Source organism: Serinus canaria, chromosome 9, assembly GCF_022539315.1.
Source record: "Serinus canaria isolate serCan28SL12 chromosome 9, serCan2020, whole genome shotgun sequence".
Taxonomy (NCBI): Eukaryota; Metazoa; Chordata; class Aves; order Passeriformes; family Fringillidae; genus Serinus; species Serinus canaria.
In genome coordinates this window covers 16,291,994-16,311,750 of record NC_066323.1, presented here as the reverse complement: position 1 = coordinate 16,311,750, position 19,757 = coordinate 16,291,994, and the positions used below count along the sequence as shown (strand labels likewise).

The window sequence follows — 19,757 nt, the reverse complement described above, 5'->3', positions numbered from 1 at the left end:
ACCTTTGCCAAGAGGGCAGGACGTGCTAAGGGAACAGTTTCACCTCGTTAGCAGTCCCTAAGAGTCACTGCAAGCTTTCTGTCATCTTCTGAGGTTTGGTGGCAGTGGAGCCTTCGTGTGCAGGCTCACAGAGAACCATCCCACCACCAGACTGGGCTGCTGACCTGCCAAGGGGTCAGAGAACCCAGGGGCTGTTTGTGCAGGGAGGAACAAGGTGCCAACACCTCCAATCAGCTCCCAACCCCACACAAAGATGTGCTGTCCACAGTTACCACTAACCAGCACTTTCTCAGGATAGTGAACCAAAATTTCAGCTAAGAGAACACCCGAGGATCTGCTTCCTTAGCATACACCTTGTGTCTCTTCAATTTAATCCCAGAAAAATCAGTACATGCAATTATCATCTGGCTATCCATTATGTATTGAAATTGCCAAGTAAATAAGAAACTAAGAAACCCTGAAATTGTGAGGAAATCATGCAATTTATCAGCATTTTCTGAACTTAAATACAATGCAAATCTCCTCTTGGTTTAAAACCTATGTAAAAATAATATCCACTGGCTAAGACAAGAGGTTTATTTGAAATTTTTTTTACAGTTACTGTTGCATTGATGCTGAAAAGAGGCAGGAAAGACTGCCTCTTTTATAAATAAAAATCAATGTTTTTTATTTTCTCACAGCACAAAACATTAAAAGGAGAAATTACCGACAGGAAGAAAAAAAACATTCCTTTTAAAGAAAGCACATTTTTTTCCCTAAAAATTTTGATCTTGAGTGTTAGCCTTAGGATAATTAAAAAGACCCAAAGCAAACACCCACTTACCTTAAAGTCCCTCTGCTTTTCACAAACAGCAATGATAGGCTTGTTGACCTCAGCAATAAGTTCATATCTCTCAGACTTCCAGAGGTAGTCAACACACAACTCCAGCTGCTCCACGAGGATATTCTGCAATTCCACAAATGCAAATAGTTCAGTGACTTGACAGCTGGTGGCATTTAATTAACAGCAATGCAGCAGAAGCACATACACACTACTTCATTTTTATCCTGGAACTTCCATATTAAGGTTTATTGCCATTGCACAATGTTTAATCAAGTATTGGTGACCTAGCTCTTCTTTAGACAAAAAACCTGAAATAACAGTAACACAAAAATACATGAATAGTTGACATCTCATGCAGAAGAATGGGTTTGATTCATGGCTTTCCCCTGCCCTGACTTTCAGCTCTGGTACTTTATGCTCTCCTTAGCTAAACACCACTGCAACAGCTGTGACATTTCACTCAAAAGCTGTGTGCCTTTTAACATTGCCTGAGTACATTCACTCTCATTTGCTGCAACATGCACAGGATTCCACTAGAAACAACATTCTGTGAGTACAGAACAGGTATGTAAAGGTTAACATTGCTGACCTCATTATAGGGTGTATCTTGCATCCCAGAGTCTTCCTTCATAGCACCTTCTTCTTTAATGTTGGGGGTAATGCTCAGAAAAGCAGGCCATCCCATGGAGAACAGGCCTTGAAGTGCAAGTCACAAGAAAGGCTGTTAATGACTCAGAGACCAGATCCTTCAAGAAGTTACTAGATGCCATTAAAACAGAGCTGAGGAGTTCATTTCTTTTGCAGCCCAAGTAATGAGAAGCACAAATGGAGCTGATGGAATTTATAAGACTATTCCACATTTTCCTCAATGATATAAATTCACTTCTCCAGGCAAAGGGGAATGCCAGCACTCTCCTGGTGCAGTGTTATTCCTCTCTTTGGCATTTTGGTTCCTGAGCTCTAAGTGCTGGCAGCCCTGGCAAAGCTTCACGTGCAGCACTCCTTTGTGCACAGGAATGACCCTGGCAGGCTGAGGTGACACAATTCACACCTGGGGAGCCTGCAGGTGTCCCCCTGTCAGGTGTCCTGGGGGCACAGTCCCCAGGACTGCCCAGGCCAGGGGAGGTGGCTCCAGGACACGCTGGCAGTGCTTTCCTGTCCTGCCCTGGCTCAGCAGCGCTGGCAAGGCCCAGCCAAGGGACTCCCTTGCAGAAACCTCTGGCTGGTGGCAGCAGCTGTGGATGGAAAGGCTCACGAGGAATAAACTGAGCTTAAATCTTAAACTCAGCTTAGTATTTGCTAAGCTGAGGCCTTCAGTACCATGGCTGCATCAGAAACAGCTTGCACAGGCATCACACTTTATAGATCAGGAAGGTTCTGCCCTGTGAGGATTTTACCACTGCTCTGGAGTGGAGAAGGCAAAGCTGCCAGGGGAGGGGACCAACTGCTGGCAAAGCCCACGTTTAATTTAACAGCAGGAAAATGCTACTATGGCTCAATAAAAAAGCTAAGCCATAGATACTGAGATGGGAGCCTCCATTCTCTCTCTCAAGTTTTGAAAACTGTTTAAGTACAGGTTTAAAATTACCCAAGTTCTTCACTCTAGCTACTATAATCTTTATTCAGGCAAAGTCTTTTACCACTACTGAACTGTCTCACAACTACTGCTCTTCACAGAAAAATTCCTTCTAAAAGGATGCATTTTTTTCATTTTGTCCACAGACACTTCCAAATATATTGAAGGACTATAGTCTTTCCATGTTTTCTCTTCCCCAGATATTTGCCCTTGATCCTGGAAATTGCTAACATATCTCATGCTGAGAATTACTATGAAATACAGAATTCATAACCTAAATAACCATTGGCATAGAAACATTAAAAAATATAAGCCTGCACTTTATTTTTAAATAAGTACCATAGATTTTAAAAAAACCCTTTATCTGTACTAAGTTACATATGGACAACCAGATATTAATTCCATCCCCCTGCCCTCCCAGCTTTGGACAGCCAAGGAATTGAACATGGATTTGCATGCTAAACACCAATTGACCCAAGAGGGATTTTCCTGCTGCAAAAGCCCATAACCAGAGACATTCTGAGCAATCCATCAAACCAGCCAAAGAGCATCAGGAAAGGAACTCATGATGTTTCCAGCACTGCTTTCTACAACAGCCTTCAACATGCACTAGAAACAGGTTTGATTTGGTTGATATCTTTCCAGATCAGTTGGAAAACAGCAGTTTGATCTCCTAATCATGTTATTTGACCCACAGACAGGCACGGTTAGAGCACTCACTTCCTCCATTGTGAGTTGTTAGTAACACATTACTATCAGAGACTTGAGCATCTTCCAGGAGCATACGTGAGGTACAAATCTTTTCCATTTTCCAGTAACCTATGATATTGTAAGATGGTATTAGTATACTGCTACTGGTCTGTGTTAATACATGCATATTTCAAAACAACAGACTGACAAGTGAAGCATTCTCTATTAGCACTGGCTTGCTAAACATTTAATTAAACCTCTTTACACAAAACACACTTTCACTGTTCCAGTCTAAGACCAGCATTTATGATATATTTTAAAAATGAAACATTTGGGAAGAATTCAAGCTGCTTTAAGAATACTTTACATATAAGGAAGGAAAGCAGGAGAGCCAAAAAATGATTTTGAACAGTAATATTTATATATATATATACACAGTTGGTTTTGGATATGATGATCTTACCTTTTCTCTTCAGGTACTCTGCAATGAGAGCAGCAATATGAATATAGCACATAGCAGCCTGTAACGAGAGGCCAGCATACATGGATATGTCAAAGCAGCCTGAATTACAGCACACGTGTGATAAGGAGCATATACTTTCAGCTCTGCCAGATCATGAGGCAGAAAAGTGAGACAAAAATAATCTAAGAAAATAAAGGATTAAAAGATGAAATCCTCCTCAAGTGTAAATTTCACGAGGTGTCTTACATAATCCATAGATTTTCTCAAGAAAACCATTAAGATGACTTAGTAAATAAGGTATTCCTGGGTTATGCAGTGGAATTTTGCATCACCCACTCCGTCTTAGATGAACATGACAACACATTATAAGCAAAGCTCCTCTCCTGGGCCATAGTGAGGGAGAAGAAAATCCTTTCTGTGAGTTACTCACTGCCCATAATCTCCTCTACACTACAGCTACTGTGCCTGCTAGGGGTAGGCAGCAGAGGTGCCAAAGTGACACTGCCCTCAGCTCCCCTGTCAGACAGTTTCAAGCCTTGCTCCAGCATGTAGCAGGCACTCAAGGTCAGGCAAGCTGTGATGGGCATATCACATCTCCAGGTGTTTCATATCACATCTCCAGGTGTTTCATATCACATCTCCAGGTGTTTCATATCACATCTCCAGGTGTTTCATATCACATCTCCAGGTGTTTCATATCACATCTCCAGCTGTTTTCAGACCTGTACTCCTCTGATTTCAAATACATGAGAGACACTGTATGATTCTCTTAACTCACTACCAAAGCCCTTTCACCAGAACAGCTCAGCCTATAGACAGATGGATTTCCTGTTCATTTATTCACATTACCTCTGATAAATCTCCATTTCTTGCGTGAATCTTGGCCATGCTTTCGAGCCACGTCCTGCGTAGCTCAGGTGTGCTGGCATAGGAATTGGCCAGGCTGTACTGCAGGTCCACCAGCATCTCAGGGTCCTTCTCATGCTCCTTCATCTGAGCTGTGGCCATCAGAACCGTCCTGATGCGCTTGGTCAGATCCTTCACCTCTGCTGGGAAATTAACGTTCTTTGGGAAAGATAAGCAATGCATCACTGAAACCATCCACAGAGCCCCATGCTGCACCCCCAGCAAAACAAAGCTCTGCACACAGAGGGCCTCCACCCCCTCCCTGGCTGGGCAGGCTTTGGAGCAGTCACAGCTCCAGAGCACGCACACATTGCACACAAGCCCTGGGTGATTGTTCCTGATGCCTCACAGCACTATAAGATGGCCCAAGTCAGTCACCTGCTCCACTGCCATGTGCAACAGCTCTGCTGAAGCCAGGGAACTGGAACAGGTGTTCCTCAATTGCTTACTGGGTCCAAAACTGGACCCTTGCACACTGAGCAACAGCACCGTGTGCTATAGATAGTCCTGCTTAACTACACTCCCAGCATGTTTCACCATGGGAATAAAGCACAAGTCTGGCTCCTGACCTTCTCACACTGTGCTAGATTAAAACAGAGTCCTTACATTACTCACACCAGCTGTTCTCAACATATTTAGCTCAGCTCTTCAGTTTTTCTTTTTCAGAAAAGCAGTGAAATACATTTGTTTTCAGACTTATTTTCATCCTTTGTTTTGTTTAAAAGCAAAACATTCAGAAAAAGTAAATGAAATTAAATACTCTCTCCTCTATGTCACACAGAGATAAGCAAGTCACTGAAGCAGTGTGACTGTCTGCAGTGCTGTGAAATCAAAGCTGGACTTTAAAAACAAATAGAATTGTAATGACATCTCATCAGATAATACATTGAACTACTTCTGCTAACTATCTACCAACTTGCTTATGCTAACTTTATTATTAATCTCAGTGGAGATACCCTAAAGTCACCTTCAGAGAAGAACAACACCTCCAAAGTATAAAACTGAAAATGAACACTGACATGTGTTTGGACAAGAATTGTAAAAATTAAAAACCAGAATACTTTTCCAACAATTTTTGTATAGACTATAACAGCAGTGGTAACTTGTCTAAGAGCCAAGTATACCTTCAGTGAGCTAGCAAGGTCTTACAAAACCCAACTGTTGTGCCTGATTTTGCTACACATTTACTGAACAGAGGAAAGGGAGCAATTGCGGACTAAAAACTGTTTGCTAACTGCAATTGTGTTCCATTAGTCCCAATGCATGACCCCTGACATGAGGCAGATGAACAAAATAAGCGATAAATAACAAATAATACAATTTTCAAATAAAATATTTTTGTTTAAATATTATTTTCACTTATTAAGCTTTGGAGTCCCAAACACCTTCATGAACTTCAGATTGCCTGAGAAAGGCACACTATGAATGCATAAATCACTGGCTAATAGAACCAACAATTTTATTTACTGAAACACTTGCTCCTGTGAAATTGTTGACCTTTTGCAAGAGGTAGTGATTGACAAAAAATGCTTCTTACTTTCATCTGCTTGTCTCCATTAGCAAAATTATTTATAATTGCGAGCGAATGCTGAAACCGCGATCCGCCAATCCCCGCATCCGCTATCAGCTGGCTCACTGCCTTGATGAGCTGCACAGGGAGCAAACACAGGATGCAATTAGCAAAGAAATCAAGAGTTTCAGAAGGGTTTTTAACCCCTGTTTAAGTGTGACTTGATGTACTTGTAATTTCATGCAGTGTCATTCCATACCTGTCCTACGAAGGTAACATGTACAAAGGCAAGGACTGTGAGTAATCTTTCACAGTTTAGTAGCTGCTCACATTTTGCAGTGTAAATTTGTTATTACTGGACTTTACAGGTCTGTTCCTGTACTGTCAGATTCTTTTTCGTTTCTTCATCAGCTGTGCTCTGACTGCTGTAAGCAACACGTGAGTCAAGAAAAGCCATTAATCTGGCAATGCAGATACATTCACAGCTGTTGTCTCTCCCTGGAGCAGAGCTGAGCAGCCCAAGAACAGCAGACAATCCAGTCCAACTTCAGACTTGGCAAGAAAATCAAGCTGCCACAGACAACTGCCTGTCTGAGGACTGCTAAAGGATTGCCTTTCTTCAATGCATTAAAAAAAAAAAAAAGATAAAAACTAACGCACATCAGTTAAATATTGATCTCACACTTCACTTACCTGTAGATGGGACCTGACTATTGATTTCTGCTTGTTAAATTCAAAGTTCTTCCTCATGAAAAAATAAAGAAGAGCAGATGCTTCAGTCTGAGTTGAACGTGACCTATGGTTACAGCACTTCAGGATTTCATAGCAGAGGGAGCCACAGAGATCTGCTTGTCCTTGGAAGAATGCTGATGGGAACTATTGAAAGAAATGTGGGAACATGTTCAGTACTACTCTTAGGTCTTGGTGCAGTTGTTCTGAGTTAACAATTTTTTTAAACCTTTCAGTAACTCTCCCACAGTTATACCAGGGTTTAAACTAAGCATAGTCCCACACTTAAATGAAGATTAATTAAGAACTACACTCAGATTTTCCTAGAAACACTATATGCCATCAAACTAGCTTCTAGGAAACCCAGAAGCAGCTGGCATACAGCAAGCCCAGCAAGCAGCCAGGAATCTGCCAGGAATGCACAACAGCTAACCAGGAAAAGCAGGGGGAGCTCTGCATGGGTATAAAAGCTGGTCAGCAGAAGGAAAGTAGTTTGAGTGGCAAGGTCAGTGAACTTCCAGCAGTCAAGGGTCTGAAGAGCAGGAGACAACAGAGGAGGGCTTTCCAAACCATACCCACTGTTAGCAGCAGGGTGAATGTAACAGAAGACTGAGGGAGAGAGGTGGAAATGCACACATGGGCTATAAACTTTAACTACTGCCTGTGGGGTTCTGCTGCAGGAACCACAACAGATCCCTGCTCCCACAGAACCATGAAGGGAGAATTCAATCCCAAAAGCTACAGGATAAATGAGAACGGCAATTCTGGATACTTATTCATTTTCCCCATTGCATAGTCCCAGCTGCCTGGGATGTCATTTAAAGCTGTCTGTGGATGGTTTACTTCATATTTCCCCCACGTCCTCCAGCTGCACACTGGGAGAAGCATGATTTCCTCCTCCTTTCCCCTGAGACAACAACCAGAGGGAGGCCACATGCTGTAAACTCAGCTACACTCTTGTGCTTCATAGAAACCCTTAGGAACCAAGGCCAGCCTTGCTTATTGTCACTTCCCCAGAGCAATTGCTTTGTGAGTGCTACCTTCTGGTTGGTTTTCAGAGGATCTCATCTAGCTCTGTGACTTGGAAATTGTGCAGCCTTTGCAGCTGGCATCAAGTGCCTAATTGACCATGCCAATCTACACAAGTGCAATGCAAGCAAAGAAACACTTTGACACATATCCAAACTGTTTCCACTGTTTAAAACCAGGTATTTGCAGAACTGTATTAGTGTGGAAGAACTTTTGGTGAAATGTATGGAATACCCTCCTGCTGGTTCCTCTGGGGACAGCAGTAACAATTCACTGGTGGATTCTGCAAACCTGGTACCTGCCACAAAGACCACAGACTTCTAGGGTTTCAAGCTTTGTTCTAGAGGTGGTAAAAGCAGGAAAGGCAATGGATACACCACAGAGCTAGACATCACTCATCCACTTACATCAAAAATTCTCCCTTCCTAGCAAATTTTTCAATTTCAAAACAGAACTGGTTTTTTTCAGACATTGTAATCTTCTTTCTTTTAAATAGCAATAAATCAGACTGTCTTTGTCAGGAATAAGTATTAACAGAGTAAGTTCAGAACTCTTGCCAAGTCTCCAATGGTCCCCCAGCTGTACTTGCTGTGACATACTGCCAGGCTAAAAGAACAAACCCAGAGTTACCTTGCCCACAAAGAGCCGGAGAGCAGCAAAGACGTGTTTGAGAGCTGCTGCTGACTGGTTGATTTGCAAAAAGAGCATGTGTGTGTCAAAGACCTTCTTCATCAGCACATTCTGGCAATCAGACTGCTGGAGCTGCCTCTGAAAAGTTTACAGACAGGACAGGACACTGTGGTTATTGAAGTGAATAAACAGGAGAAGGATCTGCTGGACATTACCTCAGAGTGCTTTTTTCCATGTGAAATTTCTGCAGATGATGCTTTCCCAGCCTGATGCAGACTCTTGCAGTTTTTCAAGGAAAGCACTTGGCTATGCCTGTACTACTCATGGATTGTATACACTGTATTTAAGGGTTAGGCTGACAGAGAGGGAGCACTAAAATGGGAAAGCAGCTGCTTGCTGTATTGTGGCTCTGAGACCTTCAGCAAGTCATCTGGGCTTGCTGAAGCAATCTGAGCAATTTTTAAGGAGGTTGACTTGCAGAGATAGAGATAACAAGCAGGTTGGAAATCTGTTTAAAATCACTGAAATCTAGTGGGATAAGCATGGTTCAGAAAAGTTGATGTAATACTAGATGCAAGACACTTCCAAAGCAGAGAAGGGTTGTACACAGCCCTGGATGTTTCTTCTTCCACCTCTTTCTATTCAGTTTGGGTACTATGAACCAATGCCCTTCTAAAAGACCTTCACTGAGGACTGGCATATGTTATTTCCCTATTCTGCTGTCTCAGACATTTCAGGTTTTCTGTGTGCCTGCTCCCCCAGGCCTTCCTTTTACCCCATATCCCACCAGCTCAAGCAGAAAAGAAAACCAGCAAAACATACCTGGTGATTCAGAGTGTAAAGACACAACAGGTCAAGGATTATGAGGGAAACTTCTGTAGCAATGTTTGCCTCTGTGTCTACATACTGAACAATGTCTGTTTCATTGGAGGTGCCTGCAGCATAAAAAAAAGAAAGATTAAAACCAATCTTCTGAGTGTTGTTAAAGATGATTTAATTCTGCAATCTGGTCCTTAAGTCTCATCACAGCAGAGATGGTGTCCTAACTGCACTTTTAACCAAAGTGGTATTTGGAAAAAAACTGCTCATAGGAGATGAAAGGGGAGGAAATTTGGGTCAACTCTCACCAGCTGCACCAGTGATGTGAGTACATCCTCTCACTGTCTCTGTTCATCCTCAAAGGAGGGAAGAAACCTAACTGGGAAGTGGGATAGATGACTCCAATCTCATTGTTTTAAGAGCCTCTGGTCAAGAAAAGGTCTGTATAGATCCTGATCTAAATCCCACAGAATTCCAGAGGGAAGTAAATAATTTCTGTACTTACTTGCAGTGCTACTGTCTATCATCTGCAAGAGTTTGGGGTTAGAAAGTGCATTTTTGCCCCGGATTATTGGCAATGTTTGAGATCTGTGGTGCTTGTGGCCATCGTGACTTGAAGTAGAATGCATCCTGCAATTGAAAGGTACCACTAAGAACAGCAAAACAGAATAAACTACTGTGCCCACTCAGAATTTTCCATGCCAGTTCCATAAGTGATTCTCAATGGCTGAATTAAACAAGATGAAGCAAAATTCTTCAGAGAAACAAAGATGTGGAAGTCAGTGAGGTGGACAAAGCAAAGATGTGCTGTGATTTCCTGAAATCTCAGGGGACAAAACTCCATTAAGCACTGAAAAAAAAAAAGCATCAGCTTAAATAACTGGCTGGTGTTGAGAAAACTGTCTTTGGGTGAAGAAAAATCGAGGTAAGTTCTGTTAACTCAGAATATAAGAAAAATATATCCCGTTCAAGAAAGAAATAATACAGTTTCTATGAGGTGAAAGAAATGATAATAAACTGACAATGACAGTAAAAATACAAGTGTGCATATTTGTGTGTTCTTTTAGTCCTCTTTGATGCTGGCAAACACATCATTAATTTATAATGAGAAGCTTAGACCTAAAATACCAATGATTATTATAAGTTTTTAAAGGATTTTATATTTGTAACTGAGGAAGACTCAACATCTCAAAATTCAGGTAACTTTTTAAAATACATTTCCTGTTTACTTCTTTTAAAAATGTAATTTCATAAATTTACATTATTAAAATTATTCTAGGACAGAATTACTCCCTGAACATAACACTCTAACCAACAGCTTGTAAATCAAGCCAGAGAGACTCAACTTTTTTATAGTTTAAAGCTCTGGGGCCTCTGAAATTTGTTAGATATTTTGTCAACCTCTTTTCAGTCAGTGCTGTGACAGAGGGTGGGGGCTGGAGGATGAGAGCCCAGGCTGGGGGCTTGCAGAGTTAGGAATTCCATGCACCATTACCATTGTGAGAGCAGCCCTGATGCCTGGCCAGAGGAGTTTGAACCTTTCAGAGTTCCATTATTCTGGGTGGCCTGGACAAACTTAAAAGCAGCAGCAATTTTCCTGTCAAGAGAAAGAGAAAATAAGTGCTGATCTGTTATGAAACGTGACACTGATTTTGCCATGTCCCTGAAGAGTAAATGCAGGCCTGACTAAACCTGGTGTGGAGCAAGAACTGGCTCCTCTGGTGACCTTTAATTTTGACACTGCATGACATATAGACAAATTCACAGCAGTAATATAAAATTAAAAGTGAAACATCAGCTGAGACAAAGCGTGCATTCCACATTTCACAGCTGAACACGATGTCACATTTTTTCAGGGAGGCAGGAGATTTTTTTTTTTACTGCTGAGAAACAATTATCTATGCCCATTAAAACTATTCTTTCCATGACATGGATGGAAATCCAGCGTTCAAAGTTCCCTTGTTTGGCATATGCACAGAAACGTGGTCAAGAGTGGCCCCAGTATTTTGGGTTATAAATGCAATAGTGGCTATCACATCATGCAGTTCATCCTTTAGAGCATACTCAGATATGCAGAACATCACAATAACATCATTTGCATAAAAGAAAAAATGAAGCATACATTGGCTTCAGATCCACAAAGAGATTCTTTCAGGAGAAAATTGATGGATACATTGTTAATCTCATTTAATTCTGATAAATGCTGCAATATTTAAATACTGCAACACAGAGTCTGTAATACAGAATTACCTGACAATATTGCGCTTTCCTAGATATCTGAAGTTTTGCAGACAAACCCTGGAAGATAAAACAACACATTTTATGTCTATTAATGGCTTTGTATTTATGAAAAAAATAAAGAAATGCTGAATCTTAGTGCCTCAATGAGACCTATTGCATATGCACCTGCTAGTAAGCAAAAATATTGAGTGCAGCAGCTCCCAGCCTAGGGACACAGGAGGTGTGGCAGCACTTTGCACACCAGTGCTCTCTTTCTCTCCTGGTGAGATGGCAAAGGCAAAAACCTGGCTGCAAAAGCATTGCTGCATCACCAGCTGAAGGAAAATGACTCACATTTCAACAACAAGATGCTGAGGAAATTCCAAAACCAGCTACCTGCTGGATTCTGCAGTCATGCACAGATTGGACTGAGCAAACCACCCTGGGGATGTGAAAAGCAGGCCATCCTACATTATGTGACTTTTTTATGGCTGGGAAGTTTTGAGGAGCTAAATAATTTTCTCAAGGGAAAAACAGAATCTCAACACCAAATGGGAAACTAATATGAAAATCTCTTTTAGAAGGAAGACCTAAAGCATTATGACCCCCTTTTTCATAGTAATTACAACATATTGGAAGATATGTATCTTATTAATAATCTCTCATTATGACTTTGGAAGACTATAGCAAAATGATGTAAGATACAAGAGCTATCTCAGACTATTCCAATAGGTGGACAAACCCAAAGAGGAATTGTTTGTAGCCAGCACTTTGGAATATTCAACACAAAAATCAAACAACCACAAAGTAAACTTACTCTAAAATGCTGAAAAAGTCTGTTATTTCTGAGAAGGGTGCTCGCAACCAGTAGGAAATCAGTGCATCTAAGGGGAGATATTAAAATATATTATGTATCCATTATAGGGAATTATACTTAGCCCAAAGCCTGTAAAACACACTGATAATTATTCTAATTTAATGTTCACTGGATTCAGTACACACAGTATTTCACAGCAACACAAATTAAGTAGTGAGTGCACAGTTTTTACCTTCTGAAATGGTTTTCATAATGTGAAGGAAGCACATAAGAAGGCTTCTAGTTTCAGCTTGATCCAGCTTGTCAAAACGAAGAGTTGACCCAATCAAAGACAAAGGTCTCATGATCTGTTGAGGTGACAGCAAAGGGCCCCATTAAGCACAGTGATGGACTCCCACCTCCAGCAAGCATCTCCAACATTTGCACATGTACCTTTTCACACGTGTCAGTTCTCTCACTGTTTTTTTCATTGGTACTTGGGTTAGATTCAAGACTTGCTAAGGAAGCTCTGGAGTCAGCATGGTTTGCTGCAGAGATAGCTATTGATGAAAAGGCTGTAAATGAAAGTCACAGCAAACATGCTAAACTAAAACATTTATGGATACAAAAACCAACAAAAAAAATGGAGAACTCAAAATGTGTCACATGCTGGATTGAGACAAGTGCTTTGACCTTCCAATAGCAAAGCTATTGATGGCTATGTTTAGTACTGAAAACATGCAACAAGTTGAAGTACAATGATTCAGTTTGCCATTTTTCATGGCATTAAAATGGCCTGCTGCATTCTGTAAGAACTGACCTAAGGACACAAACATCAGTGGAAAGATGCCTGAATTCATTTCCCTGAATTTTGAAACAGGGTTGGAGGTAGTGAATAAAATAAGTTGTATTTCTACTCTTCTGTTAAGCCTGAAAAAACTATGAATGTTTGCCTCCATGAGACATCAGGAGTTTTCAGGAGAAACCTTGGAACTCTTTTTGAGTCAGGCAGAGACTACAAGAATGACCTCAGGCAAAGGGATTTCTTAGAGCCTGAATACTGGCATCATTCCAAAGCAGGAGAGTAAGTGAAGCAGTGGAAGTAGAACAGCTTCACAAGTGAAAGTCAATCCAAAGACACCCAAAGGGCAGAGAAACATTGCACACCATGTTTCCCGGGATATGGTATAACAGAAGTTCATGATATCCTTCATGAACTCTAAGCAGAAAGCACAATGGGTTGAGATACACACAAATCTGTCTGTGTGTCTGTTCAATCTGTCATTTGTACCTGCAATAGAGTTCAGAACATCTTTGGAGAAGGAGGTGTCCACAGAGTTTGCATGTTTCATTGCTGTCTGGCTCTGAAACCCGCCAGCCGTGCTCAGGTCATCCCTGGATCCCTGTATGTGAAAGACACAGACCCAGCTCCAGTCCTCCATGTCATTATCCACAACTTGGATAATGACAGCACACCCAGGAGGCTTTTCTAAGACTCTGAGTTTGAGAACCTACTTCCAGTTGTTTTGACATGACAGCCTTGAAGGATCAAGGCTTGCCATAGTGTGCTGAGAAGTTTCCTGCAATATGAGACTCTCTCACAGTGGAAACATGAAGGACTGGTCAAGTCTAACTAGTGTTTGTTCCTGAAACATCAACACAGCACTGGGAACGGAACATTAATTGCCATTAGCAATGCTCAAATTTAAATGGAATTTTATTTGCTGGAAGGACTGAAAGACACAACACCCCTGCAGAAATCTGCTTCTAGTTTTCCAAGCATTATGGTTATAACATCTATGAAACAAACATATCCCTTCAGATATGCAGTTGATACAGACATTTTCTGGGGCAGTAAAGCTGTTTTATGACGTTTCTGTATCCCTTCCCTCTTTCAGTTACTTGTAAGCATTCCCTCTGCCTCCTGGTATAGCTTATGGTCCCTCAGTTGTACCACCTTTGGGTACACAAAGCAATCCTGCAAAGACTCTGTAGGCAGTGGGAGGATTTCTTTACACCAGTGTGTGCCAGCCTCCTGCCTGAGGACACGTCCTCAGACCCCAGCCTGTGGCAGAGCTACTGGACACATTGTCTGGGGCTCCAGATCTCTAACCCTGAATCTGCAGCCCTGGGACAGCAGTGTCCTGGGTCTCTTTCAGACCCCCATTCTGTTCCATGACAGTACAGACTCCCAGGGCTCTGCAGGTGCTCTGTAAATTGAGACCTTCCAAATTAAACTTTGCAGATGCAAATATATCAGCAATTTCAGAACTGTTTTCTGCTACCCAACTGGTGACCAGCATAAACCTGGACCTCTACCCACTGGGTCAGACTGCTCACTTTGATCATTTCAGTGCACCAAAAAAAAAAAAATCCCAGATGGATTACCTGATTGGAAGTATTGATATTGAAGAGGAACATGTCTTTCATGTAAATCCTTGGCATATTGTCCAAAAGCATTCCATAGAGTGGCATATACAGGTTTGCTATTTGTGCTTGTTTTGCCTGAAAACAAAGACACCTCATCATCCTCAGGAAGCAGTGCTAAGGAAGTGTCATGTATGTTTAGGTGCTGCATGAGCAAGGAATGGAAAAGGTTTCAGCCAGTTTCTTTACCGGCTCAGCGTATCGGTCATCGAACGAGTGCTTGGCCATCAGGTTCTTCAGCACAGCCAGAGCCAAGTGCCTGATGTCCTGGTCCTCTTGCAAGGCAAAGCCAACCTCCCTGAGCAGGACTCCAATCAGGAAATGCTTACGGCAAAACTCATTGGTCAGTGTGTACTCTGGAATGTCTTGGGGTAGAATGGACAAGAAGGTTTAAATGAATACATAGGTTACATACATCCTTCCCCTCTCCATTTTCCAAATGTTCCATTGGTAAACCTGCATTTCCTGGTCTCATTTTGCCCCTTCATTTCTCAGAATGAATGAATCTAATATAATTATCTACTGAAATCATGCAGTTTATTTATTTAATATATAAGTTTATTATTTAATAATAAAAGATGATTTATATACATGTTCCCACATGAGAACCTCAACTGTTTGCTCATTAGACTACTGACTTCTTCCAGGCCCAAAGTCCAAATTATTGTTCCCACATCCTAAGCTAGGGGAGTTCTAGAACACAGAGTGAGAGCAATTCCACCTCTGAAGAGGAGAAGATTTGCCACAATGCAGTGGTCAGAGTAAGACCCTGCTCACTGATGCAGTCACATTGCTCATACCTGATGTTCGATATTCCTGTGCTGATTCTGAAGGCGTCACAGTGTCTTCATTATTCATAAACGGAAGAAAATAGGCAAAAAAATTGCACTTTTTAATTATTAGTAAAAAAGATATTTGCTCACTTATTAAATAATTTGACTCCAATTTGAACTAAACAGCTTCTACTTTCAAAAAAGAAAGCCCTGAGTGTCAAAACTGAACTCATTTTTTGATGCTGAAAACTGGGGTCAAAAGGAGATAAGAGCCCATTTTTGAGCTTCTCCTCCTTCCTGCTGTACCTCCCAGTTTACCCCCTCCCAAGGCTATGGCAGTAGCTTTACTGATTTAGTAAATCAGCCATCACAAAAACTCCAGTTAAAACTTCCAGTGAGAAGCTTCCACCTCCCACCCCCTAACTGAGCTGCCAGAGGCTGCATTTATTTACAGGAAGGCATACCGAAATTTTATTTTTAACTGAACATTTAAATTATTTTTATTTTCAACTGAAACGTTATTTTTATCACACTGCTAAGTACCACACCTGAAAAGCTGTTGGGGGCCTCTGAGCCTGATGTACAGACACAGCTCTGGAGAGAGTTATTTATTACCTGCTCTTTGAACCTCCCACCAATTCACTGCTGCACAGAAATCCTCCTGAGGGGGCCTTACCAGGAATGTTTGAAGACCTTATGGGCAGGCACAGAGGGATGAAGTGCTCATGGTGACAGACTTCTTGGAGAAAGTCAAATTTGAACTGGTGCAAAGTCTGAAAATCACAACAGGCAATAGTTCAGTTCACATTAAAACAGGGAAAATGGTGAGGCAGAGCTCCACTACTGCTTATTTACCTCAAACTTCCCACTCACACCCAAGAATGAAACCTTAGAGCTTGTTATGCCAAGCTGCACAAACAGCAAACAAGTGGTTTTCATCTCTGTTATCAAAAGAATTTGTCTCAGACAAAGAAGCTTTTTGGATTTTTAAACTATGATTTTTTCATTGAAGATGATTACAGCTACACTGGGTCTTCTGATGACATCTTGCCTGCACTGAATCACAGTGAAGTGTCTTGTCCAGTCCACAGACATTTTCAACCATCACAGTTATTATGAATTTTTTTTTTTTAATAAAGTTTCAGCCACACAGGTCACACCCAGAGCTTACTAACAGTAGTGAAAACTTCCTCTGTTGATGCCAATGAGTTCCACCTCCAAGGAATTTGGGCAATATATAGTTTTGGTATTATTTATTTAATATCTCCCTTCAAAGAAGCCATCCAGATAATTTTTGGAGCTGAGCACCTACCTCAAGGATTTATCATTCCTTCTGTAATGATGTGACATTGAGATATAAAGATAACACACCACTTCCAGCAACACATTTTTATTTCCATCATCTCATCTCACTGTTCTCAGTGGCCAAGCTTTCATTCAGCAGGGTTACTCTGAATGCCCTAACATTAGAAAGCACTTGTAAAAGTCTTTTAATTTGCACTAAAATTGAATTGTAGCATTTCTGCTGCCACCAACAGGCTGGGATACCTAGAAAATGCACTTTTCTGAGTCTGCCAAGGAGGGGATGGTAGAGATTTTCCTCCTAAAATATTTTCCTGCACTGTAGTACCTCTTCAGGAATGCAGCATGTTAGCTGGACATGCTAATGGCAAATAAAGAAGTGAAGCATCTGAAATGTGTTCCCCAGGAGGAACTGTGACATTTTGAGGGAGCACAGCAACGAACTGATTTCTAATGAGGTATTTCAGCTTTTGAATACATGTTTCTCAAAACAATATTTAAATGTCAAAATATGGAATACCATAAGGGATATTTCCGTGGAACAGAAATTATGTTGCTTCATCCAGAATTACAATATATTGAAACTGCACAGTTACACATTGATACACCCACAAAATATTCAGGCACCAATATACACTGTTGAATTTTCTGAAAAGACAGGTCAGATTGCAGTATCTTTTTTGATACATAAATAATCAAGTTAAAGAGGCAAAAAACACACAAAAAGAAATCGTTCAGCACATTTAGAAGACTGACTCCTGCTTAGGCATTGGACTGAAATGAAAATGATGCCAGGCCTCTCTCTCCTTGAGGTCAGAAATCTCTGACTTTATTTTGTGACTATTGTTTCCAAGTGCCACAAAGCTGCTCCAGCTGCACATCTGTCCCAGCCCCACAGTGAATCTGCTGGCAGATGGGTCTGGAGGGATGCTGGCAATGTTCACACACTTACTGCCAAGAAGGTGCTAAGCACTGCTCTGCACACTGATTAATCTTAGCCTTCTCCACTGACCATTAATGGGCTTTTTTAATTAAACATCTGTTTCTGTGGTTGAATGTATTTAGGGAAGTTTGAAATGTGGAAACAGTTTTCAGATTGCATAATATTATTTACAGAATTACAGACCTCAGGCTATGACATTAATAACTGAGAGACTCCACTCTACAGCTGCTGCAGAGATTAAGGGAAAGATCTGGGTTCAGATTGAAGCTGGTTTTGGTAAAAAGCAAAGCAGACCTGGAGTAATCTCATTCTTTAGCCACAAATGCACATATTACCAGTGAAGAATTATAAAAAATTAATGGACAAAAGCTTTGTGAGCTTTCTGGGGAAAGATGAATCATTCAAAGTGTGTATCTTGACTACACTGTGTTACTAAATATATGCTCATAAACTCTGGCATGGAAGAGAAAAAGCCTGTGACTCATCCTGGTGGATGAAGAGCAATGGAGTGACACTGAATAATTCGGGGACCTCTCGTTGTTTGAAATTTATTGTTCAAACTCTATCAGTTTCTAGTGCAGTTCTGTATAAAAAATTCAGGCTGAAAGGAATTTTCCTCACAGCCAGCACAAATTAATTTGGAGCAGATTTACCTTCTTGCATCATCAATGAGGTAAGAGCATGGCACTCACACAAAGTAAAGATGTTACAGTCTCACTTGAGTTTACACAATGATAACTTTTTAATATGCTCTCACTTTATTCTCCTCAAATAAAATTACTGCCAATTGCTGATGATATTTATAGACAAATGTACTTTCAAAAAATCAAAGCTTAAATTCAGTCTCTTGGAGTCTTTGGTCTGAGCAGTCTGTGCAGAGTCTGCTCATGCAGACTGAGCAGTTGTTTGAACATGGCTATTTACTCCCAGAGAAGGGGGCACATGGATTATTAAACCCAGGAGGTTTTAACCCATATTTACTCTAAATGTTTTCACTGACTTGAGTTCTGAGCATGGTGAAGTCATGGAAACATAAAAAGTTTCAATATGAAAAATATTCTGCTTGTCAGAACATACTTTAGAAAAACAGACACAAACAAATAAAGCAGAGCCATACCTTGCTATCTCCAGCTCCAAACATACTTATATAGTTGTTGACCATCCTGAACACAAATCCACGATCCATAAATGTAAAACAGCGCTAAGAAAGGGGAAAAAATAATTATTATTTTATAGCCAAAACCCCAAAAGATGGCCTCAGTTACCTGGCTGATCACTTTGTGTCCCCTGTACACTGCAATCATGTACACAGATGAGGTAAGTATTAGGCAGGTCAAGGAACATCAGGGACCTGGTGAATCTCCCTTGATTTTTATATTTATTTTCAGTAACAATGAATTAATCAAACTTTTCATTTTCACTGTGTCTGCAGCCTAAAGCAACCACCACAATGTACAGAGCACTTGAGGAAGCTTCTCTGGTGGCAGCCAGTCCTGTTTGGCAGCACTGCATCCACCACTGGAGGATGGGGGCTGAGCTGAGCATCCCCTCAGGGACAGGGCAGGGACTGGGGAGGAACCAACCCACAGTGCTCACTGTCTGAGCTGTGCTCTCCCTCTGGGACAAAGGGTGACCCTACACTGCTTTGTGGTGAGAACACAGCTCTTCCTGACTGCTGGGGATAAATATTGACAGAAGGTGAAAAGGTTTTGAGGGCCCTGGTTCTGCAGTTACTGACATGATTTCCTTGCAGAGTCAGCATACAGGGTAGAGAATGCAATCGTGAATTCCCTCCTTCTCTGCACTTCCTGAACTCTGCAAAACCAGCAAAGCCTTCTGCTACACACATTCAAACATGATTCCTTGATTAGAAACAGTCAATCCACCCACAGTCATCCAGAACTACAGCATTTAAAAAAAGAGTATCAGCTCAAGTCTAACTCACGTCACATTCCTTACCAAATGTTTGACCCATCTGAATATAAGGTAAGAATGTGCAAAACTTGAACACTTTGACTCTTAAGAGCATAGACAGAAATGAATGACAATTGCTTTAGAGCAGATTTACATGAAGCTTTTGCATCCTCAAAGACCAAAGGCCATAGAAAACTGAACAATCTC

The 19,757-nt window shown here is 41.1% G+C and overlaps 1 protein-coding gene across 10 annotated transcripts in view; it reads right to left on the bottom strand.

Annotated features, from left to right (window-relative positions):
- Positions 1–19,757, bottom strand: part of DOCK10 (dedicator of cytokinesis 10) — a 135,718-nt gene that overhangs the window by 12,958 nt on the left and 103,003 nt on the right. For 7 of the 10 annotated variants that reach the window (XM_050978018.1, XM_050978020.1, XM_018913059.3 and 4 more), the window contains exons 29-49: positions 18,754–18,837; positions 16,068–16,164; positions 15,419–15,463; positions 14,808–14,983; positions 14,580–14,696; positions 13,483–13,594; positions 12,645–12,766; positions 12,445–12,559; positions 12,213–12,279; positions 11,426–11,473; positions 10,671–10,772; positions 9,681–9,805; positions 9,179–9,291; positions 8,357–8,494; positions 6,662–6,844; positions 5,996–6,106; positions 4,402–4,617; positions 3,553–3,610; positions 3,120–3,218; positions 1,413–1,519; positions 824–946 (exon numbers count right to left, since the gene is read on the bottom strand). In XM_050978018.1, the coding sequence (XP_050833975.1) occupies positions 824–946; positions 1,413–1,519; positions 3,120–3,218; positions 3,553–3,610; positions 4,402–4,617; positions 5,996–6,106; positions 6,662–6,844; positions 8,357–8,494; positions 9,179–9,291; positions 9,681–9,805; positions 10,671–10,772; positions 11,426–11,473; positions 12,213–12,279; positions 12,445–12,559; positions 12,645–12,766; positions 13,483–13,594; positions 14,580–14,696; positions 14,808–14,983; positions 15,419–15,463; positions 16,068–16,164; positions 18,754–18,837 (2,358 nt within the window). The remainder of the gene's footprint in view (positions 1–823; positions 947–1,412; positions 1,520–3,119; positions 3,219–3,552; positions 3,611–4,401; positions 4,618–5,995; positions 6,107–6,661; positions 6,845–8,356; positions 8,495–9,178; positions 9,292–9,680; positions 9,806–10,670; positions 10,773–11,425; positions 11,474–12,212; positions 12,280–12,444; positions 12,560–12,644; positions 12,767–13,482; positions 13,595–14,579; positions 14,697–14,807; positions 14,984–15,418; positions 15,464–16,067; positions 16,165–18,753; positions 18,838–19,757) is intronic. The other 3 variants (XM_050978016.1, XM_050978017.1, XM_018913065.3) reach the window with 3 other exon arrangements.